Here is a 24887-nt window from a genome sequence, read left to right on the forward strand (position 1 = left end):
AGGTTCTTATTAGTTATGTGATCTACATACAGTAGTGTGTATATATCAAACCCAATCTCCCAATTTATCCCTCCCTCCCTTTCCCCCCTGGTAACCACAAGTTGGCTTTCTACATCTGTGACTCTATTCTGTTTTGTAAATAGGTTCCTTTGTACCATTTTTTAGATTCCACATATAAGTGATACGATATTTGTCTGTCTTTGTCTGACTTACTTCACTCAGTATGATAATCTCTAGGTCCAACCACGTTGCTGCAAATGGCATTTTTCATTCTTTTTTATGGCTGAGTAATATTCCATTGTGTGTGTGTGTGTGTGTGTGTATGTGTGTTGTGTGTGTGTGTATATATATATATATATGTACACACTACATCTTCTTTATCCATTCCTCCACTGATGGACATTTAGGTTGCTTCCATGTCCTGGTTATTGTAAATAGTGCTGCAATGAACATTGAGGTGGATGTATCATTTCGAATTATGGTTTTCTCTGGATATATCCCCAGGAGTGGGATTGCTGGATCATATGGTAGCTCTATTTTTAGTTTTTTAAGGAACCTCCATACTGTTCTCCATAGTGGCTATACCAATTTACATTCCCACCAACAGTGTCAGAGGGTTCCCTTTTCTCCACACCCTTGCCAGCATTTATTGTGTGTAGATTTTTTTCATGATGGCCAGTCTAAACCGGTAGGAGGTGATACCTCATTGTAGTTTTGATTTGCATTTCTCTAATAATTAGTGATGTTGAGCATCTTTTCATGTGCCTCTTGGCCATCTGTATGTCTTCTTTGGAGAGATGTGTATTTAGATCTTCTGCCCATTTTTTGACTGGGTTGTTTGTTTTTTTGATATTGAACTGCATGTGCTATTTGTATATTTTGGAGATTAATCCCTTGTCAGCTGCTTTGCTTGCAAATATTTTCTCCCATTCTGTGGGTTTTCTTTTTGTTTTATTGATGGTTTCCTTCACAGTGTAAAAGGTTTTAAGTTTCATTAGGTCCCATTTGTTTATTTTTATTTTCATTACTCTCAGAGGTGGATCAAAAAAGGTCTTGCTGTAATTTATGTCAGAGAGTGTTCCGCCTATGTTTCCAAGAGTTCTATAGTGTCTGGCCTTACATTTAGATCTTTAATCTATTTTGAGTTTATTTTGGGGCTTATTTTGTGTTTATTTTTATGGTGTTAGAGGATGTTCTCATTTCATTCTTTTACGTGTAGCTGTTCAGTTTTCAGGTGTCATTTTAATTGCAGCTTTATTGAGATATAATTCACATACAATGCAATTCAGCCACTTAAAGCATACAATTCAGCAGGTTTAAACACATATGCAGAGTGAATTTACAGAGTGTAACCATTTTACCACAGTTAATTTTGCAACATTTTCATCACCCACCCAGCCCAAAGAAACCTGTATGCATTAGCTATCACTCCTCATTTCCTCCCAATTCCCTGAGACTTAGGCAACCAGCAATCCATCTCTCTGTGGATTTGCCTAGTCTAGATATTTCATATAAATGGAATCATACAATATGTGGCCATTTATGCCTGGCTTTTTTCACCTAGCATAGTGTTTTCAAGGTCTATCCATGTTGTAGCATGTATCAGTACTTTATTGTTTTTATTACTGAATAATATTCTATTAGAGAGACATATCACATTTTATTTATCCATTCATCCATTGATGGGCATTTGGGTTATTTCTTTTGGGGCTGTTATGAATAATGTTGCACTGAAAATGTATGTACAAGTTTTTGTGTAGACACGTTTTTATGTCTCATGGGTATATACCTAGGAGTGGAATTGCTTGGTCATGTGGTAATTCTATGTTTAACGTTTTGAGGAACTGCCAGACTGTTTCTCAGGTAACTGCACCGTTTAATATTCCCACCAGTAATGTGTGAGGGTTCCAATTCTCCACCTTGTGGCCAAAACAATCTGTCTTTTTGATTCTGGTCATCCTAGTGCTTGTGAAGTCGTATCTCATTGTGGTTCTGATTTGCATTTCTCTGAGGGTTGATTACTATTGAGCATCTTTTCATGTGCTTATTCACCATTTCTGTATCTTTTTTTAATATAAATGTCCATTCAGATCCTTTGGCCATTTTTAAATTGTTACTTTTGTCTTTTTATTATTGAGTTGGAAGTGTTCTTTACATAGTCTAGTACGAGTTCCTTAGCGGATATATGATTTGCACATATTTTCATGCATTCTGTGAATTTCACTTTCTTGATTGTGTGTGTCCTTTGAAGCACAAAATTTTAAGTTTTAATGATATCCATTTAATCTATCTTTTCCTTTTGTTACTTGTGCTTTTGGTGTTACATCTAAGAAGTCATCGCCAAATCTAAGGTCATGAAGATTTATGCCTGTGTTTTCTTCTAAGAGTCTTATAGTTTAGCGCTTCCATTTAGGTCTTTGAACCATTTTTAGTTACTTTTTGTGTGCTTTTTATGTGGATATCTAGTTGTCCCATCGCTATTTGTTGAAAATACTATTGCTTCCATTGAATTATCTTTTTGTGTGTGTGTGATTTTTTTTGAACATCTTCATTGCAGCATAATTGCTTTACAATGTTGTGTTAGTTTCTGCTGTATAACAAAGTGAATCAGCTATATGTATACATATATATGGGGATATAGGTATACACTGAATTATCTTGACATGCTTGTTGACATGGGTGTCACTTCTTAGGCTTGTATTTGATGGCTTTTTTCAAAATAAGATTGGTGCTTTTTTGGTCACTAAATGGTTTATTTACAGGCAGCTACATTTTACAAATGTATCTTTTACTATGTGTGAATGAAAGAATTGCCTTTAAATAGAACAAAGCATGTTAGAGCATATTCGCATGAAGAAACCAAGGTACATATCCATCCAAGTGGAACCAGGGCACTGGATTAGGTCACCTCCCAAACCAGCGCTACTTACATTTAAATGTGCATTTGAATTCCATGGAGATCTTGTTAAAATACAGGTTCTCATTTTCTGGGGTGGGAATGGAGTGTGAAAGTCTATGTTTCTGACAAGCTCCAGGCGATGCTGGCAGGGCTGGTCCTAGAACTTAGCTTAGAGTAAGAACGCAAGAGGGAGTTTCTCCGGTGATCTTCTTGTTCACTGTTGCCTATCTACTTATTTAAAGTGATTTGGAAGGGAAAAACAATTGTTTGAATTCTGTATTTTTGTATTTTATTTCATAATCTTCAAGATGAAACACTACCATGCCCAGAAATGGAATAAATGTTTTCTCCAGTGGCAGTCCTGCCAATCTTGATTGTTTTCTATCTTCCTTTTAGGCCTTTGATGATTGTCACTCAGAAGATTACAACCTTGGCATTCCAAGTTCATGACGGTGAGAAAAACAGCCCTCCTTTTGGTTCTAAGAGTGAGCCTGACCGTCAGAGCTCTTCTTTTCTACTGTATACACAGTTCAAAGGTTAGACAAGGGCTGGCAGATCTTGCAAAAAAAATTGCAGCCCACTTTAATCATAGCTTTTTACTTTCCCAGCTATTATTTACCATTTCCCTGCTGAATCCATAGTCTTGGCTAAGATGTTTATATTTATATATATTTAAGTTGATGTGTGGTGCTCTCTGCCCTTCATTTCCAAATCCATTCAGAAGAAATGGAATCCTTTTTCTTTGGTTTAATCTCTGAGAAGCTCATGAGGTAATAAAATGTTAAACAGCATTGGCTAGTTAACCATTTTTTGGGGGTGCGGGGGATTGGAAAATTATCTAATGAGATTAGCCCAAACCTATAAAAAGCTGGGAAGAAAAATTATCTTTTCTTTATATAAAACTGAACATTTTCTTCGCTCAGGCCCTTCCTGATAATGGCCAGAAAGTGTGATTATTTCCACTGTTAATACTGGGTTCCAGGAAAGGAGGATGGCCCTTCCATCCATGTGGAAGGTTTCAGTATGGGCTTAAGAGATGCCAGGTGCAATTAGTAAAGGTGTCTTCTGCGGATTTGTACGGCTCTGGCAAATGCTTTGCGACTGTTGAAATTTCTTTATGTGTTGGTGGGTTGGGAAGATTTAGTCTCTGCTAGCGAGTCTTCCTGTTTTTCCTTCCAGCTGGGGAGCTGATTTAATTTCGTTTTGACCCTGTTTATTCCTAGTTCATACTTGGTGATTTAGTCATTCTGTAGAGAACTGAGTAATTTTATTCTGAGGATGGAGTCTTTCTACGGTGAGCAACTGTCCTGGTTTGCCCAGAACCCAGAAGTTTCCCAGGATATGAGATTTTTAGTGCCCACATTGGCAAAGTCCTGGGCAAAATGGGGTGATTTGGTCAATATTTTTGTACCTGAAAACCATTTGGTAGTTGTTATAGACTCACATTAGCACCGTAAGTCAATAGCTAAAATCAGTTTAATTCCTGGGATTGCCAGAGCTGTACTCTTTGATGAGATCTTAGAAAAAAGTGAGTGTGATTTTTTTTCTTTTATTAACATTGCTTCTTGGTTTTGTTTTGTTTTTAATACACAGGATTTTTGCCTAAATTTACTTTTCAAAGCATTCTACATCCCTTACATGCAGCAAAATGTTTATTTGCCTTTTTCTTTTTTTTTTCTTGTGTGTGGGAGGAACAAGTAAATTCCAGAAACACTCTGCCTTCTCTTAGGCATGTTTTTGAGTTGCCTTGATGGTCGGTAACCCTAATCAGTCTTAGCTGAATACACAGTTTTAAAGTCGACTTCTTCTGCTCTTAAGATGACAGTTCGGTTTCCTTGACTATCAGTTAACATACAGATTTTATAGGAAGCACAAATGTGATTTGGTTGGGAGTTTTTCTGGCATGGATGAGTTTTAAAAGAAGAAAAACCTCTTGTTAATTCTTTTGTGTTTTCCGTGCATTCAGGGTTACGTTTCCTGTTTTTTTTGGAAGAGGAAAGTCCCCTATTCCTTTCCCCATCCATTCCATCGCATTCCCAGCTTATACCAGGTATCTGCACCCAGCATAATCAGGAAGGCAGTTAGGCAGGTGCTGGCTGCAAAGGCAGGCTTATGTCTCTCATGGAGCAATGAAAACGTATACAGCGTGGTAAGGAGTGTATGAGGTGTGAAGGGTTCTCTGGGATCCATGTTCATACTGTGTGAATTAAATCGGGGTAACCTCTGAATTCTCCCCTCTCCATAACCTATAGAGACTTTCCTCCTCACACGTGTCCTTACAGGCAGCCCCTTGATCCATTGAAAAAAATGGAGAACGGGGACTGTTTATGATTGATGAAACAAAAACGAATCACTTCTTTCACATGAGTTTTTATAAGCCTCTTTAAGGATTAAGTTATCTACTTCACTTAAAACTTCTTATTTCTCAATATTTCTTTTCATAGGATTAGGTCGAAAGGCTGAAGATCTTTCCACTGAGCAACGTCGGCTTGCTGTAAAGTAAGTTTGACAATATATTCTTGAGCCCCTTGGGTATCAGTATGCAGAGATCTTCCTTAATGTTGTTTATTGAATGAATCTGCTATTGATGGACACTTGGGTTGTCTACCAGTCTTTGGCTCTTCTAAACGGTAAGCCATGATAACCTTGTTCATCGGTCATTTTAAATGGGTTTGGGTATAGCTGTGGGATAGATTCCCAGAACTGAGAGTGCTAGATCAAAGGGTAAATGGCTCTGTATTTTGTTAGTTTTACAGGATTCTCCTTCAGTGGGGTTGTTCTCTTTATTCCAAAATTATTTTTATTGGGCATGTGTCTGAGGGTTGCCAAGAAACAGTTAATTATCAGTGCCTATCAGTATGATTATGCTGGCATGAAAAAAGATAGGATGTGGGGTTGGAGAGAGAAATATGGGCTGGAGAATAGGATGAAGGAGGAAGCTGAAGGTGGTCTTTGGCCAGTGTTGATATGTAGTAGAAAGAGGATGGGTATCGGAGAGGAAGGGAGGCCGTCTAAAGTAGGAGAATAACGCTGACAGAGGAGCAGAAATGGCTTATGCGGTAGCACATGGGGAAGAGTGATGCAGCCATGGTGGAGGGTTCCTACCAGAGAGTAGCGGGAAATAACTGGGATATGTAAGAGAGGGTCCCAGCTTCATTCCTTCATTAAGAAATTGGGACTTGGAAGCAATGTAGAAAGTTACCATTGGAAGAGTCTAATGAACCAAGTTCTTTGCTAAGCATCATGGGGGTGTAAGTGCTATAGGGCATTATTCCAGTGACTGGTTAGCAATGGCATCTGAGGAAGCCTTTCCCCACAATTCTGTCCTACTTGAAGAGCATGCCCTTTCAAAGGCCCTTAAAACACTAGACAGAACTGGTCTCTAGAAAATTTTTTCCCGCCACTTCCCTTGTCCGTTGTCCGGGACCTCGTGCCTGGTTGCCATAGCAGACAAGAGGCTGTTACAGCTGTAGTTTGTGTGGCCTCAAGTGGAAACTGGTTCTACCCATCATTTGTTTTGTATTTATTTTGGCAGTTGGGAGGGAGCTTTCCCATTTCAAAGCATCTCAACCAACTCCCGTTAGGTCGGGTTCCCACCTTGCATTATGTTCAGTACCTTCATTTTCTCTGGTACACAGACAGCCAAGGTTGTTGTTGAGAAAGAGCATTTCCCAGCCTCAGGGTTGCCTTTGGCCCACTCCTGGCCCTCCGCGTTTATAGCTGTGGGTGGCCAGCAGAGGGCGCCACGGAGTGCTGTGCCGTCTCTGCGCCACCCACCTCAATAACTTCCTTTCAACTAGATTTCTCCTTGGACGGATTTTTAAAGAACCAGAACAAGGAAAGATCATGCCGCGTTTAACAACCCACAGAGACAACACCTGTGTTTACGATCGGCATATTTGCGATATGAACGAAAAATCAAAGACTGAAGACTCTTCAACCTTTTACTTTATTTTCGCAGAGCAAAACCCTCCTTTTTGGAATACGTAAGCTACCTTCTCAACTTCATGAGTGTCATAGCAGGCCCTTGTAACAATTTCAAGGAGTATATAGCCTTCATTGAGGGGAGACATACACACATGAAGTTGCTGGAAGTGAACTGGAAGAAAAAAGGCTTCCACAGCCTGCCAGAACCTTCTCCCACTGTAAGTTTTTAGTGCCAAGTATTTACCCAGAGGTCCAGAAAATGAGCTTTGCTGCCAGGGCTGACTGTCACTTTTAATTGTTCTAATTAAAAAGCCAAACAGTTTATCAGAAATCTTGGCTGGTAACATTTTCCCCCTGTTTGTTTAAAATATCAATATTGGTGTTTAGCTGCAGTAGTTCTCTGTGTTGGAGCAACAGATGTTTATTTCACAGAGCCAATTCACAGCTCATTGGCTGGGAATATTGAAGCAATTAACCCATTTGCCAACCAGCCAATATTTAGTGCCTACAATGTGCCTATGACTGTGCTTGTTAACACATTCAAATTTATGAGTGTTTTCTCTTTATGAATAGAAATTCATAGACAGCCAAGAGATACTATGTCATAAATGGTGGAGGAGGAAAGAGTGGGACCAGAATAAATGTGCTTTTTATTGCAGATCCTGCTTTTATGGCAAGGGAAACCAGTTTTACACTGGCATGCCTGTAGTTTGGTCATATTGACTTTGAGAGAGTTTAGGTGGTTTTTTTAAACAACATTTAAATTTTAATCTGAAGTGTATTAACCTCCGGTTAGTCAACGTGCGCTTAATTCATTGAACTTTACAAATATGCTGTTTATCCAGATCAAATATCCTATATTTAAGGGAAATTTGTAATTAATTGAAGGGATGGGGAACATTGGAAAGGGAGAAATTGAGGATAATTTAAATATTTTTAAAGTGCTACCATCAGGCAACATTAAGTATTTGAAAATTTAAGTGATTGATTAACAAAGCATGCATTTTTGGAGAGTTTTGACACATTTGGGTCCTCTGCACTTTATGATTACTTAGATGTCTCAGCCCCAGCGGCTTTATTGACATAATCTAGGAGTGAGGTCACTGTGGCTGGGAGACATCAAAGTAACCACAGGCGTTTCTAGGGAGTATCTGTCACAGGAGTGCTGCGTTTCACATACTTGAATTTGGAAAATAACATTATTAGAGAGTCTTCACATCACCCTCCAAGGAGACTCTCGCATTTTTTTGTGCCCAGAGAACATGAAGCGGTTAAGGTTGCATTTTGGCTAAGGACACGTGGATGGGAGGGGCTGGCGCACACAAGCTGCTGGCCCCTCAGCGGTGTCGTCATAGTTAAGCGTGGTGCTCACTTAACGGGGAGCCCCGCACTGCTTTCAGCCCCTTGTAAATATTCACGCGCTGAAACCCCAAGCCACCCTCTGGGGGAGGTGCTACTGCTATCCCTATGTTACAAGTAAAAGAAGTCTGTTTTTATAAAGTTGGGAACTATAATTCTGTTGATGTTTGGAATGTCAGGGGAACCAGGCAAAACGATTCCATCCAGAGGAATTCAAAACCTCTGTATAGCTTAACCCCAGAGCAGACTACATGTAAACCAACCAGAAAGGTTTTCTAAAGCTTTCTACTACCTGCCCACGTCCTGGCTCAGACATGTAGTCATGTGCACATAATCCTTCCCAGCTAAGCCTCTGTGCCCCTTGCTGGCGATTCAAACCCATTTCCTTGGCTCTGCTGGCTGCAGGACCGCAGGGCCAATGGTTCTTTCTTTCTGATGGAAGATCGCCACCCTGTAATGTTACTGATTTCCTTATGTTTTGGGTAATAAAACCACCTGCCCACTGTTGGTAGAATGTGCCGGTAAAAGTTTTCTCTCGTTTTAGATCCATCCCCCTCAGGTGTCAGAGGTGTATTCTGCATGTAAATATAGCACATAATGCCCATCACCCAACGCGTGCCCTGAGGAAGAATGCCTTTTGCCACTCCTTCTAGAGAATATTGCCAAAGCAACTTTGAAACGGCTTTGTTCTCAATGTGCCTTTGCTGAAATTGTTTTCCTCATACCCGTGTCTTCTGAATAGTTACCTCATTTTTCCCCCCCATTTTCAGGGAGCCGTGATACACAAATTGTGCATGACCTTGGTGTCTCTCCTTTTGTTTTTGACGCTTACGAAGACCTTCCCTGTCACCTGCCTGGTTGACGACTGGTTTGTTCATAAAGCAAACTTTCTGACCCGACTCTGCTACTTATATGTTGTCATGCAAGCCTCGAAGCCCAAGTATTACTTTGCCTGGACGTTAGGTGAGTTTGTTGGAGGGTGCTAAATGAATGAGGGAAAAATGACACTCCTTGGATGACTTGGCCAGGGCAGCATTTGGATCAGCTAATCTAAAAAAAGTCCAATGCATGATGGAAGGCAGTTGAGCCAGGGTCACTTTCTACCTTCCGGAGTAACCCTCTTCTTTTCCGCCACCCATAAACTCAATTATCTGTGATAAGGAGGAAAGAAATCCCGGCTGTTGTTATTAACAGACGTCACAACCTGGAAGCTGCTTCTTCTACCAATCCTACTTGGAAAGTTAGGGGAAAATTCCAGAATGATCTGGCTTTCTGGTAATTTTTCTGGCTTGTCTGTAATACAGGATATACACTGACTTAATTGTATCAACACGTGTGCTCATTTAGGTTACACTTCTTTAAGAAATTGTTGGTTAAGCTTTATACCTTAGAAAGAAACTGATTTCAAGTGACTTTTTTTTTTAAAGGTAGAAAGTTCAACTTAATTTGGTATTATCACACTTTTTTTTTCCCCTGTGAGATATCTTTAGTCAATATTAAGTTTTCATCTCTTTCCTTTTAAATAATTTTAGACCAGAAAAGTTGAAACCTTTGCTAAAGTGAGCAATAAACCTTCTGTTTACTTACCAAGAATGGTAAAGTATTCTGATAAGGCATGGTAACCGTATCTATTTGGAACCCTTTCAGGAATGGAAGTTTAACACGTTAGCTGCCAGTGGCCTGGGGCTTGATGTCGGGGAGCAGTGACTTGGTTTATGAAGCCAAATAGATTATTAAACTCAGTTCCCAGTGCTTAGTCCATATTTCATAAGGGCACAGCACTTAAATAATTGAGTTCTCTTCTCTCATTTCATGCTCCACGTTTATAGCCCCCAAATCAAGTTCGTAGCTACTGGTTTTTTTCATTTATTATTTTTATTACGGTAAAATATACATAATGTAAAAGTTGCCATTTTAACCATCTTTAGTGTTCGGTTTAATGGCATAAAGTTCATTTGCAGTGTTGTGCAACCATCGTCACCACCATCCATCTCCAGACCTTTTCCTGAAACAGAAACTGTCCATTAAACAAAGGAATAACCCCCCCATTCCTCTTTCTTCCCTGCTCCTGGTCCAAATTATTTTTAAAGGTCACAATGTTCAGTCTAGCGCAGTATGCTTGACCAGAGAGAGACTTCAGAGCTTTTCCAAAATTTGCCACGGGGGAAATTTTGTTTCTGGTCCCATTCAGTTTAATTCAAGGAGTTTTTTTTGTGGAGTACCAGTCTGTGTGCTATGAGGAACTCAAAGGTGAGTAAGATATCTCAGCCCTCAAGACCGTTACAGTCTGTGAGGACACAGACGTGTACACCAACCAGGCAATACACGTCAAGAGCTGCCCCAATGGTAGGATTACAGAGGGGATGATGTATATGGACTGGTCCTTGGGGGAGGGGCTTCCAGAGTCTCCGTGTATCTGATTCCTTTTTCTGCAGATGCTTTATTATTGAAAAATAATTTCCTTCATAGGTAGGCATTAGGCCTACTATGGATGGAATACTGGGCATATTTTTGTATGTGAAGTAGAGTTTTTGCTTTGCTCCAACCTTGAGAGAGAGAGAGAGAGAGAAAGAGAGAGAGAGAGAGTGTGTGTGTGTGTGTGTGTGTGTGTGTAATAGAATCTCACTCCTTTCCTAACCTCTACTTCTTCACTTTTCCTCCTTTTCTTTTCCCCTCTCCCTCCCCTTCCCACTGCCATATTCTGTATCCCAGGGCTTATGGGCTGGCTTCTGGAGTAAAGCAGCTCCTGATTTAAGGAGGAAAGAAAGGCCATGCCGTAGTCTCATAGGGAAAGTCTAACACGAGGTGGGTTGTGCTGGCGGGGACCTGGGTGGGGAGGGGCTTACAGGGCACAGGGGTGTCTGCCATCAGTCTGCTCGTTGCGGAGTGACCCCAGATATTTGGAATAGAGGAGTGACCCTTTCCATGGACAGCTTTCTCTGTGGACTTACCTCTTTGTCTGTTCTCCCCCACTGCCCTTTCTTTATTGTTTCTCGTGGCTTCCATAGAAACACTTCATTACTTTGGTCTCAATTTGAAGTTTGTTGTAGTTTAGATTGCATGGGCTGGTCTGAAATTAAGCTTTGTATTATTTATGAGTAAAGAAGCAATGAAGAGTGTAACAGGGAATGTTTAAACTGCTTAACTGAATAATTGTTTTATCCAGATCTTTCAAACACCATTTACATATAATTGATATACTAATAATACATGATTATAAATTGAATCCTTAAAGCTGGCCTCTTGATGAATCTCAGCTGAGTTGCACTGTGTAAGCCTAATTCTAGTTACCGTTTCTATTGAAAGAGTACAGCTATTTTCTTTGGACTTAGCATGGGAGGCTGGTTGGTTGTTTTTCTTCTACTAATTAGTACTAATGAGTGAGACTCAATTTTAGCCCAGGCTGTGTTCTAAAGATCACAGATTCCAAAATGTGGGTGTCTAAATGAATTTATCTTCAGTCATATGTTAGAGCTGTGTACGATGCAAGCGAAGCCAGTTTTAGACTGGTGAAATTAGAACCTCTAACTGCTCTAAAGCAAAAACCAGTCTTGGATACAGGGTAGCAGAATGCGCTCAGGGGAGCAGGGAGTTCTGACCTCCTCTAAATGCAGCAGTTCGGAGAGTCACCACTTCTGGTTCTTACATTTATCTTTCAGACGACTCCTAGCCACTGAGGCTGTGGAACCCAGAGTTCCAGTATTCAGATTCTGGCACTGTTTAACAAAGATCACTCAGGTGGTAACATTACTAAGCTTTAATCTTCTTAATAGCAAGATGGGGGTGGTAATAAATAATGATAGTAATGGTGGCAGCTAACCATTCTTGAGTGCTGACTTGGGCCAGGCCCTGTGTTAGGCACTCTACATATATTCAATTTGGTTTAATCCTTTCAACATCTCTTTAAAATGGGTACTGTTATTACATCCATTTTCTACGCAGGGGAATAGGTTTCTAGAAGTTAGACAACTCTCCCAAGGCTGTGAATTGACCCTGTTCCCAAGTGGAGAAGGGAACCCAGGAGAGCTGTCATTCCCACCCTGAACCACCACCTTGCTCACAATGGTGTGATTAAATGAGAAATGTCTGTGGAATGCTTTACAGAATCCTGGGAAAATAGTAAGGACCCAAAAAAAAAAAGTCATTCTTCTTCTTTATTTTAGATCTGAGGCTGGAGATGGGAGAGGGAATTCCTGGGTTGCCATGCTGGTCCCAGCATGGTCAGCCCAGCCCTGTTTTTAGTTGTCAACACAACCCTCAAGGGCTTGTCCTCTCCTGGTTTAGTTTATTTCTGTCATTCACAGTTTGTGCCCACACATTTTAAAACTCTTGGTTTCTAAACTGGTACACTCTGCCTTTGTTCTTCTTTTTCTTTTCCACTGAGTTTCCCTCCGGTCGGCTTGGGAGAAAGACATATTAGGACTCGGTACATTTCCTCCTTTCTTCTAAAAGAAACCAGATCATTTTACAGTGAAGCTAAGAATAAGATAAGCGATATTAAATCATCAACGATGCCAAAAAGGAAAGGAGGCATACTTAGAGCGGGTGATTTTTCTTCAGAAGTCCAGCTTGAGTTGGACCTGAACTCCCATAGAAATGGAATGAACAGAACTAGCGAAGGAAAGGTTTCTCTGAGCTCTCCCCCAGATCTCAGACTTTAAAATTTCATTAGTTTATTTTTCTTAGGAAAATATTCTAACAGACTGAACTTGAAAGAAGATAAGTGAAGAGAAAAAATTAGCCTCTTGGCTATCATAATACAACTGTGTTGATTTCATCAGATCTCTTTTTGAGTGTAAAAAATTTCATTAAGGAATTGAGTAGAACTGAAATACAGCAGGGGGGCATTTTCATAGAGTTCAGTGAAGTGACATAACGGTGGACACAGGAGCTTTCGGACTGACTTTGTGGGTAGGGTGGCTTTGGTCATTGTGTCCACATGTGGCCTCTATGGCAGCTGGTCCCAAATTCACATCTCTAGAACCGTTCTTTTTCTTAGGTTCTAAATTTTTCTAACTGTATCTTGGCTGCCCCAACTGATATCCTACTGGCATGTCATGCTTAACATGTCCAGAATGAGCTCCAATTTCTCTTTCAGAGCTGGTTCTCCTCCTGATATAATGATATCAGCCTGTGTCCCGCCATCTTTAATGACAGCTCTTGGACGGAGTCCCCTATACCTTCTGGTCTCTGAGCTTATATGTATTTTCACCTTTTCCCCTTTCTCCCCTTATATCCAGTTGGTCACTAAATCTTCCTGTTTCTTTGTTTTGCTTCTTCATTTCTCTTTTTTTCATTTTGCATTCTGTGAGCATCTAGCACCTTCGTTCTTACTTCGCAGGTGCTCACTAAATGCTAGTGAATGAATAAAAATGAATAAAAGTTGAGGTCACCCGAGAGCCCAAACTGATTCATAATGGTGCCAGGTCCTTTAAATTTATTTTGGTTTCTTTTCCAAGGAAACTCTCTCTTCATCTTAAAGCTAGACAGACATTTAGTATCTTTTAAAGCAGCAATGTGACTTTTGTTCCACATCCTAATGTGTTGTTTTAAAAACCATAGCTGACGCAGTGAATAACGCAGCTGGCTTTGGGTTCAGCGGAGTGGATAAGAATGGAAATTTCTGTTGGGATCTGCTTTCTAACCTAAACATCTGGAAAATTGAGGTGAGTTTATCATGCTTTTGAATCAAGCTGCCATTGTGAATAAAGCAGATGGTTTGCTATGAGTGTGGTATCCATAGAAGTTTATCATCAGTGTGCGAGGAAAAGCTGCTATCAGGAAATGCTGGCTCCAGCAGGCTCGGGGACATTTTGTATCTTGGAACTTCTTTCTTTTTTTTTTTTCTTTTCTTTTAAGGTGCGTACTTTCTTGGCAGTATTAATGGTTCAAGTAGTAACAACACACGAAAAATCTGAAAAAGAGCCAGGAAAATCTTTTTGTTGCTTACATTCCTGTTCTGTCAACTAGAAAGTACAGATATCATTTTCTCTTGTTCACATTCTCCTTTCCTCAGTCAAGGGTACAGACTAGCAGTTGTATTTAGATTTCAGCATTGCCAGTGTTCTTGGTGGTTCCTTTGGAAACATTTGTAATGCGTTCGCTTTTAAGAATTGTAACCGGTGCACAGCTTTTAGGCCACTAGAATTAGCGTGGTTTTTCTTTTTCGCTGGCTTTGTTCTTGGACCACAGTTCTGGATATGTTTCCGTCTCTAGAGGTGGTCTCTCTGGGGCCCCATCCTTCTTGGTTCCCTTGGCATTGTCATCCCTCGGAGCTGAAAGGAATGCCAAGTCTTGGGTCCTTTTCCTCCTGGCAGCTGGTTGGGAGGAAGGGCATGATTCTCAACATACCAAAGTGTTGGTTCTCCAGCCACGTGACTTATGGTTGCTGGTGGTTGATTTTCCACCTGCCACAGGGCAGGCAGAGTGCCACTGGAAAGTTTGGGCAGAAAGGGGATGCCATATAGGGCAGGAAACCCGGGATGTGGAGACTGACCACCTGCCACCCACATTTGGTGGAAACTAGGCCTTCAGGGGACCTGTGTTCTGGGTAAAGGGCTGAGTTATGTATTTATTATAAAAGAAAACCAGAAGGAGAAAGTTTGTATTTCCAATAAAGTTGATATAGAGCAAGGAGCTAAAGGATACCAAGGAAGTCCGACTTATTTAAGGCATCTTGAAGCTGTGTGTATAGCATTTTATCAGCCATAGAAGGTGTCTAAATGGATAAATAAAACTCCGTAGGGTTTTGACATTAAAAACTCATAGTACAGAAGTCTGTCTGTCCGTCCATCATTGGTCTGATATCTCTCTCCCTTCCTTCCAAATATATTACATCAGGCCAGTGTGTGGCCTAAGATTTTATTACGGTTGAAACAGAAAACAGTGACATTTGCACTTTGCAACTTTGTTAGGAATTCTGGTTCTTAAATGTTTGCTTCATGCTTTCTACCACCAGCCTTTATTAAGCCTTTTTTTCTTCTTTTTTCTTTTGAATGAGAAAACCCAGTTGATGACTTATTTTGGAATCTCTCTTTCTCACTGGTTGATTTACCTGCATCATTGCCAGTTGGGTGATATCTGTTTCCTTTTCTGTATTGTGACTCCTTCCTACATAAAATCTCCTTACTATTCTAGATACAATTGGAAGCATTTGAACCTGTGCTATTTGTAGAATAACTTCACCAGACTGACCTGGTTTACAGATGGCCACAGAATGAAAAGATGACAATTAAATTCAAGCCGTCTCCGTAAAGGCGCTAAATTCACATGATGAAACTTTTCCGGTGGCAAATCCCATTTTAGAGTATTTAGTTTTAAAATTCAGATGACTTAAATTTTGTGTTTCACCAGAATGGAAGGAAAACCTACAAAACATTCCTTCAGTCGTCTTATAATTTGAAAATAGATTGAGAAAAATTGAGACTTTGTGAGCCAAGTTTTAGTTGCAAAGTAAATCTTATAAACCCCCGAAAATTTGACTGTGTGCGATGGAACAGCAGATCTGCTCCTGAGTCAGTACTCACTGTTGGAATAGCACGTCTCATCTGCCGCCAGGGGAATTCTGGGGAGGACTTTCCATTTCTTGGGGTATTTTTAAAGCTAATGATAGGTGTTATTTTCTCCTTTCTAGACTGCCACAAGTTTCAGAATGTACTTAGAAAACTGGAATATTCAGACAGCTACTTGGCTAAAGCGGTAAGGAAACCAAAAACGACCTCATTACTCACGGCACTGGGATATGTTTAGATGGGTGTCATTAGATGAACAGCGATAGTCTGCCAGTGGTAACCTCATCTGACACTTGTGTTTGGTATTAACATCTATGCTGTGTAAATGAAAAAGTAGAAATACAGTAATTTGAGAAGGTCACAATGTAGCATATTTATTTTACTGTACCAAATACTTCATACTGCCATTACTGTGTACCAGGTACTCATTTAATCCTCATAACAATCCCATGAGGTGTTGGTAATTATTATCCCCATTTTACAGATGAGGAAAGTGAGGCACAGAGGGGTTATGTAACTTGCCCAAAGTCACACAGCTTATGAGCAATAGATATGAGCCCATATCTCATAGATAATAGATATGAGTGTCTCTCCAGAGCCAGGCTCTTAAGCTCTATGATGTGCTGCCTCTTATCTAGAGGAGAGCCTATTGCTCAGATGTCATGGAAAGTCAGTGTCAGCATCAGATCACTGAAGATTGCTGTGTTTATTTTATCCCCCGTATTGAAAGCTTTATGGTGCCCCAAATGCTTATGCTTTTCAACTTTGTATTTTTGTTGTTTCTCTGTCCTTTTGTTTTTCTACACATTCCAAAATTAGAAACATTAGTTATTGTGGAACTAACGATATGCTATCCTTGAAGTGGCAGACTTGAGCTCGTGAATATTCCTATCACATGAGTGCAGGGAGAGTATAAAAATATTAAGCTGTTGGTTCTGCTGATTTTGATAAGTAGCACTTTTCATCAGTTAAAACATCGGGGTAAAAGAAGAGACAATGTATAATAATTCCAACAAAGTAAACTCATGCAACTACTCTGAACATGCAGTTTTTGAAAATTTGCCCCTAATGTTATTGCTATTCATTTTGCAAGTCATTTTAGCATAAACCTCTTTCTGTATATTGAATAATCCCAATGTATGGAGAGTCCTACAGTCTCCACGAGGAGTTTGTTCTACATAAACATTTTTTATGTGACTGAACATACATGTGGGCACATAAAAAATGAAAAAAAAACTATTTAAAAATCATTTTAGAAAGTGGAATATTTCATTCATACAAAAAGATACGGAGGGTAAGAAACAAATACCCATTCAAACTACCTCTCATTTCAAAAAGGAACATTACAAATGGAGTCCCATCCTGTGTTTCTTTCCTCAAATGCATTCCCTTTCTTCCTATGAAGAGAGAGCCATAGTCCTTAGTTTGGGTTTAACTTGCAGGCTGGATTGGTATTAACTGTTGGGATTTCTGTTTTACTTTTCATCTGGGCCCTCTCATTTAGGAAGCCATGTAGTTCTGCTCCTGTGGTGCCACTGGCAATCCGTGGACTGAATTTGGCAGGAAGTCCCCTTTCACGTTGTTTTAATAAACAGCCAAGATGCCAAAGATCTCCAGGGTATTTGCTGACAGTTTCTAGATTCTTAGGATGTCCTCACTCTTTAAGGCAAATTCATGGATTGGAATCCAATAGATACTGAGGACTGAAGAAGCCATATAACTGACACATTGATTCTGTGGAGTCATGGCCAAGAGAGATGAGAAGGCTGCAGTGTTGATGAGTTAGATGACATTGGGGCCAGTGTGGAAAAGTAAATTAATTTAGACGAAATAAGGATCTCACTTCTAAAGACCCTGATTCTAAAAGTTTTAGTGCCAATGGCACTTATTTATCCATAAGTATCCCTGGTAGATTAGGCCATTGGTGGAATAAGCTTCTATAAGGCAGGAGCTCTCATTGGGGAAAAGCGACCACTCTTTTATTAGATATTGTGTGATGGGGTCCAGGTCATTTAGTCCTATGGAGGTTAAACATTCATGCATCTTACAAAGGGATTGGACTGTGTGAATGGCCCATCTGGGAGTGTTTAAGAAAACTAGAGCTCAAAGCTGCTTGGATTGCACTGCAAGTGCCTGAAAAGGGTGAGGCACACGTGCCATCAATATTGGATCAAATGATTTCTGCATGATTGGTTCCAAAATGATGCAGGTGTAGGCGGAAGTTTCTGGTATGTTTGACCTATGGCCCGTTGTACCTTCCTGTCTTCACAGAGTGTGCTATGAGCGGGTTCCCTGGCACCCCACAGTGCTAACCTTCATCCTGTCTGCCTTGTGGCATGGTGTCTACCCTGGATACTACTTTACCTTCTTAACTGGAATCCTTGTCACGCTAGCAGCCAGAACGGTAAGCTCCCTTTGGCTGTGGGGTCTTTTCCTTAGTAATCGGATGCCTGTGTGTTTGTCTTTTAGGTCCCAGCAGAAGTGGTGTTGGGGGTGATGGTAGGAATGATGTTTTGAAAAATCAACAAAAGTCTTCCCATTAGAGAAATACTTAAATATATTGGAACTTATGGTCATAAAATGGTTAAGCATTTTATTTTCATATTACTTGCAGGGGGGGTTTGCAAAACAAAAGGACTTTTGGGAACAATGTTTAGTGCCTTAAGAGATGAAAACATGTTTAATCATTAAAGGCTGTAAACATACAGTCTACTGATTACAGGTGACAATGATTATTAACGTAGGCTCTGTAAAACTTCATTTTGCTTACACTCTACTTAATTTCTCTTTTCATTATCCTACACCTAAAAATAATTTGGTTTCAGAGCAACCGGAAAAATTGCAGCCATAGGAACTGTTCTCTTAAAGATTGCTCTCAGCCCTCATGTTGGATCCAATTAAATTAGTTTGTGTAAAGTCCTTTGTGAATTTGATAAATTAGTTTCTCTAGGTTTTGGGGGTAGCCTTCAGTTTGTCCTAGACTGTTCCTGCCATTTGCTGGCTGTAGAGCAAGAATAATAACAGAATTAAAAAATATGCCTGCTCTCAAAGAATGAGATGAACATGTATATAAGTAATTACAATTCACTGTATTCTGTCAGATACAGAGCTTTGAATTTTATTTCATGTCAATACTTGATAATGATTGTGGCATTCCTTATTCAGGTGCCAAGAGCTTTTAATGAGATTTGTTGAGCTGTATTTTTAGATGTGGATCTAGGAGCCCCAGCACAGCTATTCACTCGTTCTTTTTTTTTATCTTAAAAATATATTTATTGAGTGCCTAGTACGTGCCAAGTACTGTGATGGGTACTGGAGAAAAAATGGAGAGTAGAACACATGTGGCGCCCCTGCTCCTGGTCTAGTGCTGGGAATAGAAATGGATAACTTCTTCATATTTGTTAAATGGAGAGACAGGTAGAGTGGGAATTCTTTTCCATTTCTTTTAGCTATTCACTGATTCTTGAATTCATCTGTTCTATTAATATTTCAGGAGCCCTACTATATGCTAGTAGGTGCTGGGCTATTGCAGTGAACAAAAGTTCCTCATGGAATTTCTATTTTAGTTAGAAGAAGGTTTGTGGGGATACATGTGTGAACAAGATGGATAATTGATTATGTACTTTAAAGTGTGCTAATCAGGATATTTTACATATTTGTGCATTGAAAACAGAAGACATTTTCTTTTCTCCCGTACATAGACTGACTTGGATCACAAAACTGAAAAACAGATGGGAGGACAAGCTTGAACAAAGGCCAGAATTTTGTTAATACTTTCAGAGTATTATTTCTTAAGCTGTCTTTAGTTGATTTCAGTGGGTATAAAAGGATTAACTTATGTAAAGCCTCTTGGGTGACCTGGAAATGTTTTTCACAAATAAGTTAGGTAAGGGATGGAGGGGAGAGGGTTGATAGAACAGTATTTCCATTTTTTTTTCCAAAAGGAGAATGAACTCAAACAGTCATGAAGTGTCTCAGGCCCAGGAAGTTACCTAGTAAAATCTCTTACATGCTTTTCAGTACTGCCCACAGATGGACCTCTAGCCTCTGTCCTGAGGAACTTAGAGCCTAAGAGGTGCCCTCGGCTTCCCAGGCAGCCCTAGGAAGTCTTTCCTGATTTGAGGCTGACCTACCTGTAACACAGCCGTTGTTGCAGCTCTGTCTTTGGTTCTGGCATCTGGAAATTAGGTGTCTTTCTGGAGCCAAATCTGTGTCAAAAGACCTACAAATGAGTATCCTTTGACCCAGCATTTTCCATCTCAAAGAATGTTGTTTCCTTGTCTGGAAAATAGGCATACTGATGCTTACGTGATAGGCCTGTGTCCCGGGAGAGTCAACAGAGATGATACCCGTAAGGAATTCGCACAGGCTTGGCACACAGTAAGCACTCAATAAATAGTAGCTCATGTTATTATACTATTATATTATTACTGTTATTCAGAGGAAATAATTAGGAAACAGGGCAGAGACTTTTCTACAAGAGTATACATCACAGAATTGTTTACAATAGCAGGGGATAGGAGACTAACTTTCCCATAATGAAAATTGTATCAGATGAATATTTAATGACATGGAAAAACATTCATGCCATGCTACTAAATGAAAAAACAGGCTAAACATATGTTGACGCCACTGGAAACGTAAATATGGATATATGAATCTAAAAGGACTTGGAAGGTACGTGCCGAGTTTTTCAACAGTGCTTTTCTCTGGGAGATATTAAAGGAAAAAAAAATCTGATTCTGCCTAGCTCCTTAAACATTTTTCTACAGTGAATGAACTTACATTTTTTTAATAATAAGAAAAGCCACAGTGGTATTTTTCGTTGAAAATAGAACTCAGATGGTTGGTAGTTTTTACCTCCTATGTTCCTGAGGGGTATTACCTGCATGCATGGAGTAAAAGTTTCTATTTTTTTGTATTCCCCCCGCCCATCCACCATGACTTCCTTGGTGAGCAGGTGAGGAACAACTACAGACATTACTTCCTTTCTTCAAAAGCCCTCAAGGTTGTTTACGACATAGTCACCTGGGCTGCCACTCAGCTGGCCGTCTCTTATACCGTCGCCCCCTTCGTTATGTTGGCCGTTGAACCCACCATCAGTTTATACAAGTAAGTTTCCACTGTTCTCGGCTGCTCTATAGTAAACTTGTCTGTTCTGTGTTGGACTTAGGAGTTGGCAAATTGAATCAATCAGGACTGACAATCTCTATGTATGGTTTCGATGGGAAAATGTCTAGAGAAAGCTTTAGGAGGAAGTGTCCGTCCTGGAGATGCCAACAGACAAATAGTAATACAGTGAGCAGAGTTGACAGGCAGCCCTTCAGCCATGACTAATGTAAGTAAGAGATGCTTACGGCAATGAATCCTGAAGGGATGTATCCAGATCACAGACTCAGAGGGTGAGTTCGCTGCCCTTTGCCTCTGTTTCCTGGGGTTAGGCTATGTTGGAGGCCGTGGGGCACTCAGAGAGGGACAGAAGCAGGCCGCAGCTGGGGCTGGGTTCACCCTACAGACAAGAGGACTTTAGGGAAAGGGTGTCTTAGGGAAAGGGTGTCAGGCCCTTATATTCAAACACCAGCCCTCCAGATGAACTGCAGACCTCTTTGTGCTTTTATTGTTTCCCTCTTTTGTTGAATTAGTTGTGTTTCACTGCTCTTGGAGAGATGGTTACATGACCTCTGGCAAGTTATTAACCTCTTTTACCAGTGTTTTCTCAACTGTACAATGAAGGTAAGAATAGAATTCACCTCCAAGCACCTTTAGGTGTTAGGATTGAATGAGGCAAACGTGCAAGGGGCTCAGCCCAGTGTCTGGCGTGTAGTCTGTACTGGATAAATACCAACTTGTGTTCTTTACTGATTTGCAGATTGAGTTTGGACCATAGCTACAGTCAGAAAAGTGGCTTAGAAATAAACATGCAAACATGCCTTATTGTACATCAGGGATTGGACTCGCTGGTCAGGAATGATCAAAGAAATTTTACTACTTGGTACAGGTATCAATGTCTAGGATGATTTTTTTTTTTTTTAGGTTATAGGAAAAGAAGGTAGAGGGAAGTACACCGTGCTCCTCAATGAATTCTGTTTCTATAATGCCGGTTAGGTCACAGGAGTTATGTCCGTATAATATGGAAGTTGAGCTGGTTTATACACAAATTTTTCTAGACAAGGGATGCCAGAAGAGTGGAAAAACGATGAAATCTTCAGCCAAAAATAGCCCTCAGTTCAGCTGCTACAGCAGTAGGAGCCATGAGTGCCCGCCCAGCGCTGGGCTTCCTCTTCTCAGAGGCGCCCCGCCCAAGCTGCACCATCTTGGTTTACCTCCTCTGCACCCTCCCTCTGGGCAGCCCCACTTGCTCACAGCTCTATTGTCCTTTCTCTTGTCTCAGTGCCCTCTAGCCAGCATTTGCCCTTCATTATCTGGGACTTTTATTGCCCCCTGAAGCAGCCTTAGCCCGTTGAGCTATCTGCCTAGGCTGTCCAAGTTTCTGGCTTGGGTGTTCATTGTGTTACGAAGTCTCATAGGTTTTGAGTTGTCTGCTTCCGTCTTCATAGGTTAACTTGTAACCCTGGGCCCTTCTCTCCCTTTTCTTTGTAGGTGGCCCAATCCCCCTCCACACTCCCTTACTCTAGGGCAGAGAGCTGCTAGTGAGGAGATGACTTTTATAAAAGAAGTGGAACAGTGAGATAAAAAACGTTCCGTTAAATCAGATTTTTTAAAAAGAGGTACTTGTTTTTTTATAACACGCATCGAAACACATTGACTTGCATTCCTGAGTAAGATGGATGGGGCTGAGGGTTTCCCCCCGTGTTTGGAAAATCTAAGTGCCTATGAGGACTAATAAACAGGAACTAGAGAGAGACAGAAAAACCACCCTAGTCCTGGTGTTTTAAGCACATGATGTTGCCAGACGCAAGATTTTTTTCAGGAATATATGTATCATGTTGTAGCAGAAATGCCTGTATTTAACTCAGTACCATTTAATACCTACAGTGTGCTGGGGACTTTTCTAGAAGCTGGGGGATGGGATGGTGAGCAAAAGATAGAAATCATTCTTACTTCCATGGAGGAGATAGCTTGGTGGAAGTGACAGGAAATAATTGACAAATTTATAAATACCCACTAAGATCATACTCTGAGTGAATGGTACAAAGATTTATGAGAGCATGTAACAGGAATCGGCTCTTGGGAGGAAGCAGCGTTTGAGTCCTGGAGTCTGAGGGTGCTGAGAGTGGTGGATGGAACACTGTGGGTTGTGTTCCAGACCCAGGGAGCAGTTGTGATAGGAGGAAGCCCCGAGAAACATGAGTGTGGGCAGAATATAGAATCAATCCAAGGTAGAGAGTAGTGAGCTGAGAAGAGACAAGGGTAGGTATCCATGTCCCTGTTTATCATATATGGAAGTGGAGGCTCAGAGAGGGTGAGCAGTTAAAACTCACACAGAAAGGCCCGAGTTTCAGATGCAAAATTTTTTTTCTTTGTTTTCTTTTAAACAGCAAGAGCAGTAGTGCAGTTACTAAAAATTTCTCTAGGAGAAGCTATTTTGGAAGAATGTTACTGCTAGGGGAATAGCACAAAGTGGTGATTTGTTTGTGATCACATGCATTTAACCAACGAAGTATGCTAATTTCTATATTTAGGCAGGAGTTCTAGGGAAAGAATTCAATCATTATCAATCCAGATCACTCATGTAGATTTCCATTTCTTTTTAAAAACAATCTATTTTTTTTTAGAAAACACCTTGGTTTAGGGTGAAATTGACATTTCTGTCACTTCTGTCAATTACAAGCAAGTCAACCTAATATGTTGTTATCTTGTTTTCATAGTTGCTTATGTATATAATTTAAGTTCCCTATCTAGATCAGCTCTGTCCAATAGAAGTTTCTACAATGACCAAAATGCCATCCACTATGTTGGCCACCAGTGCATGTGGCTGTTGAGCTTTTGAAATTTGGCTAGTGTGACTGAGGAATGGAGTTTTCAGTTTATCTAATTTGAATTTTAACAGCCACATGTTGCCAATGGCTATTATAGATTGCCTCTCAAAAAAAGTTTTCAGAATCTTTTAAAAACAATTTTTTTCAGAAACTCTTAAGAGAATCACTGAATCTGGCAAAAGAAATAAAAATTGAATCATCTTTTTAGTCAAGGTGGGTCTAGATGCATTCCAGATCTGTTCCTCACTAGGGGATAATTTAAATAACTGGCAATGAATGGCAGTTGTATGCAAATCCATTTCTCAGGATACCCTTTCCCTGATTGACATTTAAATGTCAGATGGGCTTCATTTTTCTGGCTAGTCACTTTTCAATGTACAGTGATTACAAATCCCAGCTTTAAATTTCTTAGTCTAATTTTTTTCCTTTAAGTTGTAAATGAGCCCCAAGTGAACATCTAAATGTATTATGAAAGAACCTGTGATTCCGAAAAGATGATAGAATAGAAGGACTTGAGCTTACCTCCTCTTGTGAAAACACCAAAATCACAACTAACTGCTGACCAACCATCAACAAAAAAGACTGGAATCTACCAAGAGAGATATTTTATATTCAAAGACAAAGAAGAAGCCACAACGAGACGGTAGGAGGGGTGCTTTTGCGACATAAGTCCCATACCCGTCAGGTGGGTGACCCACAAACTGGAAAATAATTATATCACAGAGGTTCTCCCACAAGAATGAGAGTCCTGAGCCCCACATCAGGCTCCCCAGCCTGAGGGTCTGGCATCAGAGCATTTGGCTTTCAAGGCCCGTGGGGCTTGAGTACAGGAGCTCCACAGGACTGGGGGAAGCAGAGACTGCACTCTTGGAGGGCATGCACAAGTTTTCATGTACCCTGGGACCCAGCACAAAGCAGTACCTCCATAGGAGCTGGGGCTGGACCTACCTACAAGTCTTGGAGGGTCTCCTGGGGAGGCAGGGGTCAGCTGTGGCTCATTGGGGGTGGGGAGGCAAGGACACTGGTAGCAGAGGCCCCAGGGGATATTGATCAGCATGAACTCCCGCAGAGGTTGCCATTTTGGCATCAAGACATGGCCCTTCCCACCAGCCTACAGGCTGCAGTGCTTGGACGCCTCAGGCCAAACAACCAGTAGGGTAGGAACACAGCCCCACCCATCAGCAGAGTGCATAAAGCCATACTGTGCTCACAGCCACCTCTAAACACACCCCTTGACATGGCCCTGACCAC

General features: G+C 40.6%; 1 protein-coding gene across 2 annotated transcripts in view; it reads left to right on the forward strand.

The window, feature by feature from the left end:
* Positions 1 to 24887, forward strand: part of MBOAT1 (membrane bound glycerophospholipid O-acyltransferase 1) — a 106407-nt gene that overhangs the window by 73316 nt on the left and 8204 nt on the right. For both annotated transcript variants that reach the window (XM_024756742.1, XM_024756743.1), the window contains 8 exons: positions 3296 to 3351; positions 5344 to 5398; positions 6861 to 7044; positions 8956 to 9148; positions 13748 to 13851; positions 15819 to 15883; positions 17968 to 18100; positions 20657 to 20808. In XM_024756742.1, coding sequence (XP_024612510.1) covers positions 3296 to 3351; positions 5344 to 5398; positions 6861 to 7044; positions 8956 to 9148; positions 13748 to 13851; positions 15819 to 15883; positions 17968 to 18100; positions 20657 to 20808 — 942 coding nt within the window. The remainder of the gene's footprint in view (positions 1 to 3295; positions 3352 to 5343; positions 5399 to 6860; positions 7045 to 8955; positions 9149 to 13747; positions 13852 to 15818; positions 15884 to 17967; positions 18101 to 20656; positions 20809 to 24887) is intronic.

The sequence above is a fragment of the Neophocaena asiaeorientalis genome, unplaced genomic scaffold (genome assembly GCF_003031525.2).
Source record: "Neophocaena asiaeorientalis asiaeorientalis breed wild unplaced genomic scaffold, Neophocaena_asiaeorientalis_V1.1 scaffold627, whole genome shotgun sequence".
NCBI classification, from domain to species: Eukaryota; Metazoa; Chordata; class Mammalia; order Artiodactyla; family Phocoenidae; genus Neophocaena; species Neophocaena asiaeorientalis.